General features: G+C 36.9%; 1 protein-coding gene across 7 annotated transcripts in view; it reads right to left on the reverse strand.

The window, feature by feature from the left end:
* Positions 1-20,048, reverse strand: part of ARB2A (ARB2 cotranscriptional regulator A) — a 304,397-nt gene that overhangs the window by 97,210 nt on the left and 187,139 nt on the right. For all 7 annotated transcript variants that reach the window (XM_071580198.1, XM_071580200.1, XM_071580196.1 and 4 more), the window contains one exon: positions 18,326-18,445. In XM_071580198.1, the coding sequence (XP_071436299.1) occupies positions 18,326-18,445 (120 nt within the window). The remainder of the gene's footprint in view (positions 1-18,325; positions 18,446-20,048) is intronic.

Genomic DNA, 20,048 nt, shown 5'->3' on the forward strand with positions numbered 1-20,048 from the left:
GTTAATTAAAGTAAGATTACGGAATTCAGCAGAGTTCTGCTCGCTGTCCCAGAAGAAAGCTGCAACCGACGGCAAGCAGTGCCCTCTAGTGTTATCGGCTGCCGAGGCCCCCCCGCAGCAGCGCGGGGACCGTCCGCGGGAGAGGGCGCAGCCCACCCCGCGCGAGTGCAGGACCGCGCACAGGGATGTGGCGTGGAAGGCGACCCCACATCCCGCACTTTTGCACAGCGGCGCACGCGCGTCCACGAGTGTATTCACTTACTACCCTGTGCCCGTGTATTTGCACACGTACACACGCGCACTGAGCCTGACATGTCCGAGGCATCTGTAAGGTTGCAGGCAGCTCCAAAAAACCCACAACATCTCAGCGTGAAGGAGCAGGACATAGAGGAAAGCGGGTGTCAGAAAGCCCGGCAAAATCACTCACTGTGAAGATATCGAACAGGAAATGCTGAATACACAATACGGGCAGCACAGGCTGAATGGTAAATTGGAGCATCCAGAACAGATTCAGAAGGTTTTGAATCAATCAGAAATTATAATAAGCCTATAATGAATGTTTTATTATCTTCACCACCTTTTTTGTTAATTGAAGGTTAACACTATTTAGACTTTGTTATGGTCGAATATCAACAATTTTCTAAGCTAACTTCTATGTCTTCTAACAAATTACCCTCAAGCTTTACTCTTTGGATATAAAAATATTACTCCCACACTCTCAGTAATTTCTCTCTGATGGGAAAAATTCTACAAAATTTCAGCACGTATTTTAAACTGAAATTACAATTGAGTCAATGCTGCATTTAATTAATTTTACTGCCTAAACATTAAACAAAGACAGACAGCTATCTGTTCATATTGTGAATGATAGTATATGTCAAACATTCATTAGCATTCTCATCTTCTATGAAGTATAGGCAATAAAATAAGGAACCAAAGACTAAAGGTATCAAAGAACAATACAGGAAGGCACCAGTTATAGGTGCAAGTCTCAAATATTATAAAAAGACCTGTAAGAAAATGCCAAATAAGCCACTCTTCTAACAGTGGAAAAAAAAGATTTGAAGCCTGACAATTTCATTTGCATAAATATTTATAAATATATGCAGATCACAAGATGTTTGTATTCTGTTTCTCCATCTAAAGCATTAAGACACATTTATTCCCATCATTGCATTTTAGAAAGTGATGTACATTATTAGGCTTTTATGAAAAAACTACAACACACATTAAAAATTGATTCCAGTTTAAGTTGAAGGAAGTAAATATCTATTAGTTCAAGAGACAAATGCCTGGAAACACAAGATTCAGAATTATAGTGCTTACATATTTAGATATTTTAAAATAACCATTAGGGTACAATTGCCGATAAACCTTTAACAGTGTAAGATTCATTAAAACCTTTAAATGCAATATATACATTCAAGCTTAATATCAGAATGAAGGCAAATAAACATGGATTTAGAAGATTTTGCCCAGAGATTTTAGCAGTAATTTAGCATTCTGAAAAAGTTAGCACTGGCAACAGAAATAATTCAACTATTTTATAGCAGATGCTGCATCTATGGCTATTATCAATAAATATTTTTCTAAGGAGATGGTGCTGCCATCTCAAGAGCCCATTCCAAACACCAGGATGATTCAGCTCAGCACAAAACACTGCAGGAGGCAGAAGGCAAAAGTGCAATTAAATATCACAAATATTAATAAAATCATTATTATTTTCCCTTGTCACACGCAAAGATGGTAACAGCTATTCTAAGGAAAAGACAAGGTTGCTTGCCATAGCACTCCTTGATCTCTCATGCCTGAGGATGTCAACCTACTGCAGAAAATATGACACAAGTTTACACTTTAGGCTGGCTGGCAAAAGTTAATTTTGCAGAGGAAAGCAGTTGTTATTTACCCAAAGCTCAGGCCATGCGCTGCTTGCCTGAGCACAGGGAGCGCATGAACAAGGCACAGCCCTGTGCAGGCATCTGTGTGGCATGAGTGACACCAGCAAAAGAAAAGAGGAACCAAGAGACTGACATACTCTTAACCATTACGCATTATCTCTGCACTGCAAGGGGGTTAAAATCAAAGTGGAGGCTTTTTTGGAGACCTGGGCACTTCTGCTGTTGGAAGCAAGTGGCTGAGGTGCACTGGCTTAGCAGAAAAGTGAGGAAAGGGATGGATACAGGCTGCTGTGCAGGGACATGCATTGAGCATTTGCTGCTGACAGGATAGAAAGTTTCACTTAGGATACATCTGGGTGGAAGAAGAGTAATTGAAGTGGAGTATGTTGATCTGCAAGAAGTCAGAGGGAAGAGGGAATGACTTAAACACATATCTTGCACTACCAGCATCAATATGTCTTTGATGATATAGAAAATTACTCTGCTAAAACTTCTTACAGATTTCATATTAATATGCAATGTGTAATTGCATGGGGAGATGTACGAGATGTATGGAGGGAGATGCACAGAACAAAACACTGTGGCATATGCATATATGCATTTGGCTTAGTGAATGCAGGTGGATGCTTTTCCCTATGGGATGCGCCTCCTAAATTACTTGATTTAGAAATATTTGTTTATACAGTGAACAGTTACTTCAATTTGTATGAAAGAGAAGCAGAAAGCAGAAATATTTTTTTAATTCAAAACAAGGTATCTCAAGAAATACGCATTGTATAACTAAATTTAATTTTGTGCAGTTATAAACTATAGACTTGTTATCCCTTTCCACAGATTCATACAAATCTACCAAATATAGTGACACTGAAATGTCAAATCTCCTTTTTTTCTGCAGCACTTGCTTCTTAATTAAGAGCAAAATCCTTCACTTTAATTGTACTTAGCAGAATACCACAAAATATAAAAATTTATTGAGGTCATTCAAAAGAAGTGCAATACAAAGCAATGCAAATAATAAACCATCATTATTTGCTACACAATTCAATAAAAATCAGTTTTGCCCAGCCAAGAAAGGGTTCAGCCTCTACTTAAATAGGACAACTGCTTTGTTGTTTCTTTTTTCCTGAAAAGGCAGTGGGAAGCAACATGAGGATCTGCAGAGCAGGAGGATTCTAACTGTTTTCCCTTTATTAAGCACTATTTTTAGGAACACTACTACCCATCACCTTTTAAGCAATAAAGTAGGGTTAAAACTGCAATCCCACTAAATCTAGTGCTAAGCAGTCTGTATCACAGTCAGAGTAGCCTCTCCTAAAAATACAAATATGACAGAAAATTAGCATTCCTGGGGTGGGACAGGAGGCTCTATGGATTTCCTCCTCTGACTGCTGCTGCACCAGATCACAAGTTTTGGGAAGTTCTTGATGAAATCTTTGTTGTTTAAACACCTTATTTTATCTAAAAAAAAATTAGCATAAATAAACTTCTGTGACTTTTTAAAAATGCACTTACAGTACCTCACATGTGATGGAAAAGCATCAAAAGTTTATGAGCGAAGTGTAGATACCATGTATGTACCATTCATGTAGGGAGGAATGAAGTAGAAAAAAACAATCTTAATTGCTCCATGGTATCTGTCACATTAGCACTACCTGGACTTTGAAAATATCTCCCAAGTAAAAGAGCACAGAACCACCTCTTAACTGTGCTTGTAAATTAAAAATGTCTCAGTGACATGGGAGAGAAATGACACTTCAGACATCCTCTGTAATTTTTCCAGTCCCTAAATACTACAGTTTTACAAACTAAAAAAAAGAAACCAAAACCAAAACAGACCCACAGACTTTGAAATTACCACAGAATCTGAAATTTCATTCTTTATATACTAGGGAATGTCAGCCCTGCATTAGAAAAATGTTGCTTTTTGCCATGGAAGTTAAACTTTTCACAGGAAAACTTAAAATACCAATTTTTACATTATGCTGTTTTATTTTACTCAGACCTATCAGGAAGAGGGTTTGCTTGTATTCCTGAAGCCGAGCAATCAAGCAATTATTAAAACCCATTCAAAACACTTATTTTAACACATTCAGGTCATCACTTGGGGCTGCAAATATCTGCTGAGAAAAATCTCACTACACAACATCCATAGAGAGTATCTGAAACTCTGGAAGTTCCATGCACATTTCATCATATTTTTCTAAGGTGTTCACTTTGTTTAACAGTGCAATGTTATGCATGCCACTAAAACATTTTTTCCCAAAGACTATTTCTACTTGAAGTAAGAGATTAAACTTCTTTTCTTTATTTTAATTGCTTATAAACAATTGGGTCTCGACCTTTTTTTTTTTTCCCAAAATGAAGCCATTTGCAAAAGACCTCTTTTTCTACTAGAAAATTTTGGGTCGTCTTGTCCTGCATAGCTCATGCATATAAAAAAAACCAACGTTTTTCTTCAACTGAATAACACAGATGATGGGCTTCTATGAGATACTCAGGCTATTCTTTTATTTCGGAATTAAACCCAGGTTCCCGTCCCCACATAAGAGATTAGCCCATATTTAGCTCAGGCCCATCTTTTACATTCATTGACTCAAATACCAGCAAAAGATAGCTTAAAATAAATGAAAAGTGTTACAGATGCACAATCGTGCACAAGGCAGACACACAAATTATGTAACACTTGCACAGTATATTGCTACGTATAACACAGTAGTTATCGGTATAAATATCCTCCGATTTCATTTACATACTGAAACAAAATAGAACAGATTTCCAGTTATTATCCTTCTTTTTTTTCCCCTGCAGATTTTTGAAATGTGTATTTGCATGTTCATCCTCTATGCTATGAAAAGCTCAGAATTCATCTTCAATGCACAAACCAAAAAAAGTCCCCTCTAACAAGAGGTCAACACATTCTTCTGTGGTTTTAATAATGCTCTGTACTCTTACATTTGTTATTAATATAGAATAGAATAAGGATAGACAATTTTTAGGCAATATATAGCTTTCTTCCACAGTATTAGCTTTGTGGCTTTGAGAGGCCATTTTCTAAAGATCCTGATAGTCAAATGACATCTTGGGAAATGTTACATTCTCACCACATTTGCATGATAATGAAGATCAAATTTCATATATGCTACCCAAATCATACTTATCTAAGTTTTGTTTTACCAAATGACCAAAGGAATATGTTCCATAAGCCAGAATATTGCAATACAATGCAAAACAGTATTGGTTCTGTGAAAGACATGAAACTATAATCCAAGTGATAAAAAATCCAGCCTGCACAATTTGTGCTATTGTATTAACCTGATCTCAGCTGTGTATCTATGAATACTTATTTCCTTCAAAGAAAATTCTACAGCAATCAAAAAATATCCATAGGACATTTTCTAAAAGTAATGAAGGAACACCTCTGTGATGCTCACTGCTCTGTAGGAGAGGAACTCTGTCTTAACATTTTATTTTTCACTGACATGCACTACTATCATGCACTTGGTAAAGTTCACATGTCAGTTTATTCACTATGTATGAGCCACTATTTGGGTATAACACCACATTTCATCTCTACCTAGAGCAATGTATATGTGTAAAATAATTTTCTAACCACAGAAATAAGTTTGGTAGACAGTAATAACAGGCACCTTGCCTATGATTAGGCATGTAGACAAATATGTGGCTCTCAGAAATTGCAGTGGTGGATTCCAGAGCTCCTGATTATGGGTTGTTATTACAGCTGACATCAAAAAGCTCCATCCCCTATCAGAGTGAGTCAATAACCCAGCTGCTAAACTTGGGTTTGGAAAGACAACACCCAATACACCATAGCAACACCAAGGACATTTTTTATTTGTCTTCTCTGATCAACACCAAGCTGATCAGACATTGGTCTGCTAAACAATTTACCTCCATGATCCATTTTGGAGTATGCCTCTAGAAAACCAAAATCCAACCAGTTTATGCTGAAAGTGCCTTTGTGGAATATTTTTCTAACACTGAAGAAAATGTAGCATGAATCAAACTGACAATATTAATTTAAGCAAAGACAGTAGCACACACAGTCTTAGATTAGTTCACCAGTTTAACTGTGAATTCTTTGAAGACAGAGTGGTGTTGATTTTTGCTGGAAGCTATAAGCATTATTTTAAAGAAACAAAAACATAGCATGGAATAATTAGTGTAAATAATAGCCATTTTATTTAATGTAGTTTTTCAATAATTTTTGGTCTATGCTGCCCTATAACTGCAGAAACACATTCAAATTAAGTAAAAAACAAAACAAAATAAAAGCAAGTTATCTTAGAACAGAAAAAAAAAAATGGAAAGGTTTATACTCAAAGGAACATCTGAATAAAATTGGGACATCTGCAGTAGAGTTTTCCCTTCTCCCTAGAATGTCTGAGATGAACTCAATATAACACTGTCTTCCAAGAAAAGACAGGGTGATCAATGCAGGAGCATATCAGGCTCCCTTGGACAGGCCAATCAATGCAAGAAAGAACCTTGCCCAGGGCCTTATGCAAATAGAAGCACGTCCTGCAACCCAGGGAGGGAACATGCGCAATAGATCAATGGCATCTGTAAAACCTTACAGCTATATCAGTCTCAGACAGTAAATATATAATGATGAATCCCTCACGGTCAGCCTTGAACTCTTTAAATTAGATTATTTTCAACAGCTAGTTTAAGAAAAAAAATTCTGCCAGGGCTGTAGACTGCAATGGTGACAAAGTGAAATAAGATTACTGAGGGTTAAATTAACAATGCCTTTTTTTTTTAAAGACTCAGATAATATAATCCCTGTACTTTAACACCTTGTAAAAGGCTGGCTGTTATGTGCCCAACAGAGTAGGGACTGAAAGAGGGATGGCTGGGGTTTTTTTGTCATTTTATTTTGAATTTTTTGAAGATATAATATTCTTGTCAGATGTCTAGAGCTACTCTAGAACAAAATAGAATCCATATACTAACAAGCAAATAAAATGGCATGGTCTTAATCAAAGGAAAAACCTTATTCCCTTTCTATCCTGATACCACAGGACACTGAGATTCACCATTACAATTAATTTGCCTTGGAAAATGGAAAAGAAAAGAATAACTGATGAAACTATTTTTCAAGTGTTTATGAGGAAATTTACCCTTGTGCTTTGACACATTGCATTAAAATCTCAGTTGAGTTCTGCAGTGTTAAAAGCACAGCTTTTTTCAATTAATATATGTGCAAAATCTACTTATGTATTTTTATTTCTTATCACATTCAATCAAAGCCCTTAAATAGGAGTATTTTAACATTTAAACATTGGTATTCATGCTATTATTAATATTAAAATACTAATATACTGAAAGAGCTATGTAACACATCTTCACTAGATTAAAAAAAGTTCTAGGGTAAAATGCAAATTCCAGCTGCTTCTTAGAGTACCACAGTATACTTGGAATCGTTTTACTCCACCTGGATTTGCAATACTTAAAATATTATTAACTTGCATTCCTCTGATTGATCCACTAAAATGCATTTTAAAGTCTTACAAGATCTCTACTGTTCCACACAAAAGCCATACATATACTTCTCACCACAATTAACATTTAAATTAACAGTAACACAATACACTTGTGTAGTCTTACCAGCATAACATTATGTCACAGAAATAGGAAAAACAATGATATAACAGTAAGACAACTTCCTTTTTTAAATGAGGTTTTTCCCATTAAAACAAAACAAATGTCAGAATATAAAATAGCATAATATTTCAGAGGAAATAATCTAAATTCACCAGAAAACTTGTTATTGTATAATATATGTTATATTTCCACATCTTTCATTGTGTAACAAATATGAAACTTCTGTTGTTCTTCTTTATTAGTGTTCCTACATACATTTGAAAAGAACTGCAAACATTTAGACTGTGATGATGTCATATGTTGTAAAAAAATCCAAAACATAACCAAAGTACTTAATTGTTTGACTCTCCAGCCAGCTCAATGCATAGCCAGGTGCAGTGATCACATCCACATAAAATGGTGTTCTAGAAATTTTATTTTTCTGTCCTGATACAACACAGCAAAAAGAGGAACCTGCTGGTAAGAACCAGAAACAGGTGGATTAAATAAAATAAAAAGCAAGTGTGGATTCACAGACAATTCAATAAGATTAAGAAGGCAAAGTCTGAAGATCATCAACCTGGATGGGATGAAAAGCTAGCAAGTTTGTTCAGGTAAAGAGGAGACGTGACTTTTTATTGATGCAGCAGGACAGCACATGTACCAGTATCTCAGGAATTCAGTTCAGAGGGCCAAAAAAGAGATGGACTGAAATAGTTTACATCAGAGAAATTGTGGTAAGGCAAATGTGCATTTTTGGTACTTAAGAGAGCTAGGATAGAAGATACGATTCCTGCTACTGCTACGAATTTCCCCAGTGTCTGGAAAAGCTCTGATGAATATGAGATGGCTCAGACAGCAAACATCTCTATGGAAATTGTAACTTCTGGGAAGTTTCTGCAACTAGTGAGGGAATAACAGCTAGGCCAGAAACTCAGTAAAACCTGAAATTAATTGTCAGGATCAACAATGTGCTCTACTCATTTTAAGGAGGTGGTTGCACATAAACGTTGCCCATTCAGCTTTGAGAGACTCAAAGGGTTGACTGAATTTTATCTGCAAACAGCTGAAAGGATGAATGAGGTGTACTTTGAATACAGTTCTGTGCTTTTGCTTTTTTTATTCCTTTTAAACCCAGAATTTGAAATGAAAAATAAACTTACTGATAAGTTATACTGTCTAGCAAAATTTAAAACAGTTGAAACCATGTAGAAAAGGATAATAATACAAAGAAATTTATTAAGTCAGATGGAATTTCTTGTCAGACACAGGGATAGATGCCAAATATGGTTTTATTCAATATCTTCATTAATGACCTGGAATTAATTAAATTTGCAGGTAACGTTAAAGTGGGAGAAACTACGAAGAGAAGTAAGGCATGAAAGAAATATAAAATAAGCTTCCAAAATTCACAGACCTATAGCACAAAAGGAATAATTATGACAATTCCATTTGTCATCCTGAGCAACAAGGCCCATAACAGATAGATTTAATTTGGAAGACTGTGAGATAACGTTGTTTGGGGGGGTGTTGGGAGGAAATAATCTACTATTTTCACAGCTACTACATTCAAAAGGGGGAAGGAAAATTGAGACCACTAAAATACTTTGAGGACACATGAACTTTAGCAGGTGCCAAATTCAAAGAAACTTTTGGAAATAAAAATTTCATACCATTTTGGTTATGTTGACCAAAATCCTGCAGAGCAGAACAAAGACACTGAAGTTCCCCTTGGGTAAATTATGTTAACTGCACTTAACCAAGTTCAATTCTCAGCATAATACCAAAGAAATATTGACAAATAGAGCTGAATTCAGACAGACATACAAAATAGAAAGAAAAAAAATAATAGAAGACAGTTATATAAGTTGAGCGGTAAGAGAACAAGTGCATGGAAGTACAAGAACAATTGCTAAAGATCAGAAATCTATTCACGCAGAAATCTACATGTTCACTGTGTAGTGTATTGATTTTAAAGCAATGAAAAGAAATTATAAAAATACAAAACCAGTGAAATTATACAACCCTAGAAATGTCTCTGTAAAGCAATACAGAAAGTGCTGTGCCTTCAACCTCCAAATACCCATAAGATACAAACACACGTTTCCAAGAAGCCCTAACTTTTATCCATCTCCAGTTATTTGTTTATTTTATAATTAACATTTCAAATTTGGTGTCAAGCTAGAAAATTAATATGAATGGTACAATGAGATGAAAAGTAATGATGGGTGGTAAGAGCAATTACTACTTAGTATAACATTCCAGGTCATGAAGCATTGCCCTTCTCCTTTTGGAAAGAAGTGGGGAAGGGACATATATATAGCTAGCAAATGATATTATATAACAAATATATTACATTATATTATATTATATTAGCAAATGATTAAGAGGAAGCAAAATGTAATGAGGCTGAGCATGTTATTTAGATCAAGGTAACAAGGAGGGATGAATATTCAAAGCATGAGGCTCTTCTGGAAATGGCAAACACTCAGGCCTTCACTGTTGCCATCCTCTCCTCTCATCTAGCAGCAAGGCTAAGAGGGCTGTGGATGAACTGAGCAAGGGAATGCCTAAATGGAATTTCAACTAAACCACCAAAAAATTAAAAAGGACACGCAGTTATGATGCAATGAACTGTGTAGTAACCATTCAGTATTCCTCTGTCTCTAACTGTTAGAGCTTCCTTCCAGACTGCAAGCTCTTTAGGAAAGGGCACTATTTTGTCATTGCTACTGCAATGCAAATGGATAATAACAATAAATGTTAGCAAGTGAAATAATGATGTCAGTGTACGCTTGTCATCTTATTTATTTAGGCTGAGAAAGGCCTAAAATGTTTATCTGCTCTGTGCTAGAATGGACAATATATGCATAAAAAATATATATGTGTGTATACACAAACACTTTTTTACATATCAGAACCTTAGGAGTTAAAGGCTGGGACCAGTTCTGCTCACGCTGTGCCTCACCTAAAAAATCCACTGCTCTGGCTTGAAGGAGACACCCACGTGGGGAGAGTCCTTCCCAAATCTTCATTCATGAAGCCTGGCCATACATACATACAAGCCAAATGTGATCAAGAACCTGTTGCCAGTACAGCAAGCAGTGACATGTTTCAAGATAATTCAATACGTTTTTCTCAATCCATCATTTAATTTCCTTACTGCTGCAAGCCTTTACCACAGGATCTGTCATACCTGTTGCTTTCTACCTCAAACTGAAACTTGTGCATTTCAAAAATCATTAGCAAAAATGAGTCCACTGTTTCCAGAAACAAGTAAGGAGAAGGGAAAAATTGTTTGCAAACACCAATGTTTATAGAGATTTGATCTAGTTTTGATTCAAAAGCACCATCTCCAGAAAAATTAATCCAAAATGGGTACATTTGTTGCTGAAAACATGCATTTGCACATGCTGGCTTTTACAGGAACATGGACTCCTAGGTCACACCAAGGACTGACACTCTCAGCCAATCATTCACATAGCTGTTGCCATGTGTGGATCACACTGGGTAGCAGCTTTGCCCCAATCCTGTTCCCAAACAGGACTTCCTAATCCAATAGTGAGAAACCTAATTCCACTCTAAATTTATTCATGACCGGTTTTAATCCATTTGTTCCCAAGTCAACATTGTTCTTTGGCTTATTTGGCTCTCCTGCTGTTTATTCTACTGATGTATTTGCTGAGTGCTACCAATCCCTCTAAGCTTTCCTTTACCAGGCTGAACAAGCCATGCTTTTAGAACTGTTTCTGCAGCAAATACAGAATAGATGCTGAACCTTCTCTTTCTAGCTATACCTACCAAAGTTAATGTATAAGCATTAGCAGATTACACAGCTTTTATTGAGACTGATAAGCCTAAAGGGTGTGTGTGCTATCTCTATCGCTATATTGATTCTGGTGCTTATGATAGGTAGGACATCTCCATGTGGCATCATGTCTGTGGTTTCTTCATTGTTTCTAGTAAAATATACTTTCCATTGCTCTGAGCATGCCAACACCTCTTCTGCATATCTCTCCCAGACTAAGTTGATGTCTAAAAATGTCTCAACTTACCTCAGATTAATTATACCAGTGTGCTGGCCTGCATTAATATTTCCCTTCCTGGGACAGAAAATGTGAAAAAATCACAGTATCAGATTTGACTCCTCTTGAGTTACATGTTAGTTTTATTATTTACTTAGAGACACTGGTGATAAAGCCACTTGTCCAAGGGATCCTCCATCCCTGCTGTTTCCTGTTAATGAGATCACTCCTCATGCACAAATACAGACAACTAGCCAGTCAATGCTTTAATGTCCTGCAGTTTGTATTATTTCCTTTAATTTCTTTTAGTGTAGAAATTCTACTTCTGAATACTAGTGACAACTTCACTGCTTCATGCCAGGAGCCAATTTCATGAGCACATACTTACTTTGTGTTGCCTATGTGAGTAACAGGAATATGAAAAGAAATCTGCATTAAGGCTAGAGACTCTAGTCCTGTCCAGCTCTTTTTATACAACCCACTGCTGGGTCTCCATTAGCTTCTCTTGTCCACCCTCATTCTTATTTGATCTTTTTCAGGTCAATGAGCACAAGGAAACACAACAAAGAATGGTGAAAATAAATAACCAAAGGGAATTAAGATTTCATTTTTTACTTTCAACCTTGTTTTTCTGAGTGTGAGCATCTGAGTCAGACCTGACTGAGAGATGCTAATGTACAAGAGATGTAAATGTAGAACACAGAAAAAGATTAGGCAGGTAGAGTTGGATGAGATGACTTGTCCAAAGGCTGGACATATAAGCCAAATCTCCATAAACCAGCAAGAAGCATCCCATACTGCTCTCTTTATTGAAATTCAACATTTAAAGACTACTTTTTTTTTTTTATTAAGTGTTCACAAAGCCTTGGACAATGAGGTGTTTTGCTTCTCAGCTCTCTACCTCCAGCTCTCTTCTGTGCATCCTACAGCCACCATATATTTTGCATTATCTCTACCACACATCAGCAGATATATTTCAATTTAATACACAGCCAGGGGAATTAAAAGAGGTGCATATCCACAGCATGAAGCCATCAATTCTCAAAGCAAACTACATTTAAAAAATAAGTAGATACATTTATATAAGTATATATAAAAAGCTAACTATAACAAACGATTCAACCTGGGACTTCAGGAAATTATTAATGAAAAACTAATGAGAGGTGCACAGTTCAGTCATTAAGGTTCTTAAATTGCATTTTGTCTGCACCAGAATACTGACGCAGCCTCAGAGATTCACAGGTAGCTCAGTAGGTACTTGTCTATCATCATTATTATGGCACCTATCAGCTCCAGCCAGGGTCAGGTCCTCACTGTACTCAGCACAATACAGCAGAATGAAGTGGCAGCATATTGCTGAGAGTATCTCAAAATAATGGAACTAAAATTATTTCAAATGGACAAAAATGGCAGATTTTGATGGAATTAGGACTCTACGGTGGATAAAGTAATTTGAACAACATATTTTAAGGGCTCTCATTTTAACAAAGCTTCCTAAACACACACACACACACACACACACACACACACACACACACACACACACACACACACACTTTTATCTACACATTTGTGCAAATTATCAATATTCAATATCAACAGTCAATATTTTAGCCAACAAAGACCATAATGAATAGCTTTTCATCGGCTAAAGACAAGAAACCTACCATCTTTCTTCTAATTATTACAATCTCTTGTGTACTTTGTATTTTTATAGCAGTATGAGTGCTGTAAGCTGAAGATACCACTACTGCTTCTCACAATTTTGTCATGATTCCCAGGTTATTTGGGTTTTTTTCCTTGAAAATATTTAACTAAAATTAAAACAAAAAAGCTACACATCTAGTTATAAAATTCCATGAAACAACTGAAAATGCAAAGCCTAGAGTCCCAAGAATATAGAAAGCAAACATGAAAAATCTTCCACAAAATCACATTTTTTTAAAAAAATCTCATGATACTGAATGCCTAATTGACAATTTTGAAAGCTTAGGTTTAACAATTCTTCTCATGATTCCGAAATGAGCAGTTGTCATGCGTTTCTTACAATGATGGACAAGGCTAGTTTAACATGTCACCCCACATCCGATGGCCACCTTTTTTATTCCTCTATATGCAGACAGGCTGATGCTGTAATCAGGTCTGCAGAGGGCGGCCACAGCACTAAGGTAGGCACAGCGGCACAATATATCTTTTCTCCTGTGTGGGTCTTTCATGCAGGCAACATCAGGGAAAAACATTCTTTTTAAAGCAAAATAATTGTAAATCCACAAAATTTGGCAGAAAAAACCAAGGGAGGCGTTGTACCAGAAACTTCTTATTTTCTATAAACTAAATATAAAATTGACTCTATCAACTTGAAATTCTCACTTCCTGTTAAATTTCATAAAATTATTATAAGCTTGGAGTTGGGAAAGTTTCACAATTTACCCTCAACTAAAGCAAACTGTTTCTGAAAATTAATCCATAACTACATTGTGCAAGGGATAACAGACGAAAGAAGACATGTTCATGAATCATGGCTAGAGTTTCAAAATCAGTAATGAGCAAAAAACAATGACTCAACAATTATTTTTAGTGCTGTCTATTCAAAAAGCAATTTATGTATAGATATTATTGGATGCACTTTTAATTTCATTCCACAATTACACAAAGTTTTAATTACTAAATATTAAGACACATTTTAACATGCAGTTTATGATTTAGCACTTGTAATTCAAGCTATCAACAATACAACTAACTACATTTCTTGGTGGAACTTTAATTCCTACACATGGTAATCACTTTCAATTATTCCCCTAGTAATCTATGACACAGCAAGGTACAGAAGAGGAGACTGAGGGGACACTTCATTGCAGTTACAACTTCCTCATGAGGGGAAGAAGAGAGGTAAGCACTGACCTCTTCCCTGTGGTCACCATTGACAGAACCTGAGGGAATGGCCTCAAATTGTGTCAGGGGAGGTTTAGGTTGGATATTAGAAAAAGGTTTGTCCCCCAGAAGGTGGTTGGGCACTGGTGTGGGCTCCCCAGGGAAGTGGTCACAGCACCAAGTCTGTCTGAGTTCAAGAAGCATTTGGATGATGCTCTCAGGCACATGGTGTGACTTTGGGGATGGTCCTGGGCAGGGCTAAGGGTTGGACTCGATGATCCTGGTGGTCCCTTCCAATTCAGCATATTCTGTGAATATTTCTGTGAGAAAATGTGTGCCTCAGTTCCAGTAACTGGATAATGGTTTCTGTGCATTCAAGCATATTACAGACTCACCCTGTTTTTCTTAACAGCTTGCAATCAAAGACATGAGAAAATGTAGATCAAAAAGCTGCAAAGACCAATAAAATTTTTAGATGCTGTGGCATGAATTTGAAAACTGCAGCCAAGTTTTACTGGTTTGTTTAATGAAGGACTTCCAAATCATAGCCTGATTGTTATGGTGAGATGAAATTTACAGTGAAGACCAGGTTTGACCACCGAAGTTTTCCAAATAAAAATGGTCCTCTTTTTTCACCAGTTTCCCATGTGATGGTCCTATTTGGTCTCTTTCCATTTAGAGTTTCTCAATAAAGTGCATGCCCACACTGCAGTCAAGGGACAAGGTAGAGCAGAGCTGCTTTTTCTGTGGTATCTCCTTTAGGAGCTGCCAACAACTACCTAGATAGGTACTGCACCTGCAAGGCTGAACACTTCTCTGCATTGTTTTCATAGAGCAACAGCTCCTCCCCCATGATGGTATAAAGGCCCGTGAACAAGTCTTTGCTTAAAATCAAGTTTCATTGGGTTTCTCTGCTTAATGCAAGAACATCTCCTTGCACCTTGAAGTGACAAGCTGGGGATGTCTGTAGCTGAGATGACTGCAAAGTCATTAGGACAGACATCACAGCACTGAACATGCAAAGTGAATTAAAAATATATTAATTGAAAACGCAAATGTTTCTGGACTTTTTTTACTGGTTTTCTTTTTCCCTGCAGGCCAAATAAAATGCAGAGGGCTCAGGCAGAAACCTTCACTCAAAATTAAAGCCATATGCTTCACACTGATCTCCTGTAAGAGGCACGGATGCAGAAGGAGCAGCTGCACAACAGGTCTCCATAACAACCGTAACCTACAATTTCATGAATCAGTTGACCCAAAATGCTAGCAAAGGAAGTGTAGAAGTCATACTGTTGCTATGTAGTGTAGCTGCTCTATCCACCTCATCATCACTCCCACACAAGGCAAGGAAAAAAGTGAAGTGATCGAAACTTGTCATAAGACAGTAATTGTCCATCAGCTGCTCCATTTCTTTTTTCGAGTTCCTTGCAATTACTAAGTGCCATATGGATACAAAGTTTAAGAGAAAGGAGATGATAACAAAATAAAATCTTTAAAAAAATTGTGATGAAATAGTTCAGGGTTTATTTCAATGATATCTCATTCAGCGTATGAATTATTTAATTAAACTGCTTTCAGTGGAACTCAGAAATCAAACACTTCTACCAAAACCAGGTGTTAATACCCTTTGATTTTTCAGAAAACATTGGGCTACATTAAAGATACATTTCAGGTCTAGTTTTGCATGACAGATATGTGATGTGTCAATGGTTATACATTATTATTCCTTTCAGGCATGCATCTCCTGCAGAGACAGCAGACTATTGAAGCTGACCCTTACTGAGACCATCTTGTCTTTCAGACAAAGGTACTTTTAAACTTCTTACTCACTGGTTGCTTCCCGCGATGGATGAAAACTTTAGCTCAGCTTGTGATAATTTCACAGGCCCTGAGCACCCTGACCCTGGAAGCCCCAAGGTCAGAAGTCGAGTCTTGTTCTGAAACATTGATGTGCTTCATGTTAAAGTAGAACAAAAGTGAAGAAATATCCACCAGTGTGACCAGAGAAACAGGGAAAATGGAAACAACACCTTGGACATCTGTTACTCATGCCACCTCAACCCACTGACTGAAACATGATGGAAAAACTCTCCAAGACTCCTTCAAGTCAGCACTCTGTTTAGGAAACAGTGAGAAAGGTCTCCAGTTGATTTTGATTCCTGTCCTCTGCTAAGTGTATGTATCTCTGGGCATCTAGTGACCCAAACAATGTGCCTTTACAAAACCTACAGAAATTCTGCCAACACTTCACTTTGGATCCAAAGTTACAGGAGAACAACCTGGGCTGAAAATCAGGACAGATGAATATATCAACTCAAGAAAGCCAAGACAGAAGATTTGCTCCATAAGCTTCATTGCATCTGAGAAGGAACAGGCACATGCAACACAACTCATTTTTTTCCCAACGGTGTGCTTACAGGAGGAATTATTCACCTTCAAGGCCTCTTAAAAATTAGCTTTGAGACTATTTAGTGGAAGATGATCAATTCTGAAATTATCTTTATAGATCAGGAAAATGAACAGTTCTCAAGTCTCAAATCTCTACATGTTATACATGTCTTACAAATACTCTTCCAGAAGCATACAGAAAATGAAAATTGCAGTAATTCCTTAAACAAAAAAGGTTGAGAAAAATATTAAGTTCTTGAAATAATAAAAGTGATCATGCTTTGGATTGTTCTTGCTTCTCAGAACAGCCAAGATTAAAACCAAAACACTCATGCATTTGTCTTACGTTCAAGCAGGAACCACTTTAATCAATTTTCAGTTAGATTGAACTAATGTGTTGTAGGCAAAAAATGGACATATGTAGCCGAGGGGTTTATCATCAAAAGATAGTTGTACCTGCCCAGGAGATGAACTTTAAGATAATTAATTGCACCTTCTCAAGAGATGAACATTACACGTATTGGTTGAGGTGCTATGCACTCCACTCCTTCTCTGGGGTATATGAATACATATTCAACTGACTGTAAGAAAAAAAGGAGCAAGAAGACTAAGCTGCAAGAATGAAGATGAGAATGAAGACTGAGCTATGAGAATAATAAAGAGTATGTATATCTCTTCTCCCATGGACTGGTGAGTTTCTGCCTCCCTCGCTGCTACAATATGTGTCTGCTGATTCCTGTGTCTATAAAATCAACTGTAATGTTCTGCAATTTACACACAATAAACAGGACCTTTTTTTTCTTTTTTAGTTTTCTTCACTTAAATACATCCTGATTACATCAGCATCTCAAAATTAAGGACGACTATAGCTACACTGAAAGAATGGTATACAAGTTCAACTGGCAACTTTGTATACCAGCTAGGATCAACAAATCTGCCTTTAGAGAAAAGGGTGAAAGCCTGACAAACTGGATGTTCAGCAGTTCCAGCACCAGATGCAGAGCAGCTTTAAACTAAGCAAAGTTTACCCCACCTTACATCACTTAAGGGTTTATACAGAGACTAATAAATGGCAACATATAAGTCTTCCCCGCAACTTCTGCAAACTTCTGTGGAAAAACTGCCAAGCTGAGTAAATCCCCAAACATTCCCTCATGTTCAGTTTCAATCTATATAGAGAAAGTTGCATTTGTTAATGTAACTTTGCTTTAAAATTGTTCTTACATGCCATCAGTCTATACCTCTGGTCTTCCTGTCCCACAGCAGAAACTGGTAACCTTTTGGTACACTATCTGGACAAGGAGGATGCAATGCATTTCCCCCCAGTCTTTCACGTTCATGCACACTTGGGACCTTATTGTCTATGTGAAAGCCAAAAACATGCAGTGACCTTCCAGTTACAGAGAAATCCTCACAGACCTGCACATGACCACTGGCTCAGTTGTTCCTATGTGGCTGCTTTCAAGGAGGTGACCACAAAGAATTTAGAAAATCTGTGACAGTCTCCAGAAAAGAAGGCAATGGAGAATTCATACTTACCAGCTCTACAAAGGCAAGTCCACCATAACTGTGAGCAACAAAAAACACGTTCTGTGCAGCTGACTGGGAAATAAAATGGTCCCAAACATAAATTGCATGTTCTTCAGGAGATCCATTATCCTGCAGAAAGAAGTTACATTTGTGACAATTACCTTTAAAAAAATGGTAATTCTGTCTAAAAGCAACGCGTACCTATATGTTAAAATGTTTCATTAAAACAAACCTCAAATGAATATACTCTAGTGTCAAAAAAGAGAACAGAGTCTTTTGTCTAAATAAAGAAAATTTAGGATTGCAATTTAAAGGCACTAAAACTGTTGGGGTTTTTGTCTTAATTTAATATACACAACAAAAATAAGGCATCTGCAAAATTTTGTCCAAATACCATGATGACAATTCTGCTAAAGAGAGGCATTCAAAGAAATTATGAGCTACTTTTTGGATTGTCCTTCTTTTGAAAAGTTTTCGTCAAATGTTTGTTTGCTGATGGTTTGTTTAAAGTAGTTATGCCTTAGTCTGATAAACAAATAAAGCCAGGTAGCACCAATATAAATACAGAATCATAGAATCATTTAGGTTGGAAAACACCTATAATTTCAGTTTTCATTTTTTTTTCTTATTAGAGGCCACTGGAAATCTGCAAAAGATTAAAATTAGGGTATTTGCAACTACTCTTTTAAATGCTACTTCTTGTGACTGCAAACTATGAGACACAGCACAAATAAACCCCTCTTGTCTTGTTGCAGCCATTATTTTGGAGTCTTTGGTAGTTATGAGACCTCTTTTTCTTATTACTAAACAAGATTTTGTCAGTTAGGCAATGTAAAGTATCTGAAGGCACTAGTGACGTACACTGATTTTGTTACACTCTCATCCAAAGTCTGGGTTGTGCACTCCAACCTTAGAGACTCTCAGAAAGCACTGTACTGCTCTACACTTTCCTCATTTCTCAGTTTGTCGAGGTTGTAACTTCAAATATGGTCAAGTCTCAGGTAAAAGAGTCTCTTACTCTTACTCTCAGGTAAGAGTAAGATAGTCTGCTAGGTCCCCTGCTCCCCCAGAACTTCACACCCCCACCTCAACAATGCAGGCTCTTTCCAGACTCTTCAGTGCCAGAATGAGCTGATCAGCCAAAGTCAAGTAATTTCCTAAAATTTGTATCACTTTTCCATTTGCTCTGCTCCACCATCAACTTCATCCCCTTAGGTGACTCTGACATAGATCACAAAAGCCCCGTTTCTTTGGGGAAAACAAAGCACAAAGCCATTGGCAGAAGCTGCTAATTACGCAGTGTGAATTATTGTAATTATTGTAACTTTACCAAGAATGTTGAAGTGATTTAGGTCTCAGTTCCATTCTGCAACTCAGTTTTGGGAATTTAAGCTCTTATAAATGTCTGTAATCGGTGGGAAGAGAGACAACTAAATAATGTGGTGGACTTAGGCTTTTACTTCTATTTTCATGCCCTGTTTCCTAAGTAAGAGAGAGATGGCTACTACAAATCCTTCCTGAATCCGAACCCAAAGTTTTTAAAACAATTATGTGTTTTTATGCTTTTTCTATGGCAGCAGGGATTAAAAGCCAAAAAAAGACTGAATTTGCCTTAATCCTGGACATGTTCTGCTCTTGATTGACAATAACAGAACACAGTTGTAATTAATTACATATCATTTATTGTAAACCACCCCAGCATGGGAAAGAGCTTATTTCAAAACGGCTTATT

Source organism: Pithys albifrons, chromosome Z, assembly GCF_047495875.1.
Source record: "Pithys albifrons albifrons isolate INPA30051 chromosome Z, PitAlb_v1, whole genome shotgun sequence".
Taxonomy (NCBI): Eukaryota; Metazoa; Chordata; class Aves; order Passeriformes; family Thamnophilidae; genus Pithys; species Pithys albifrons.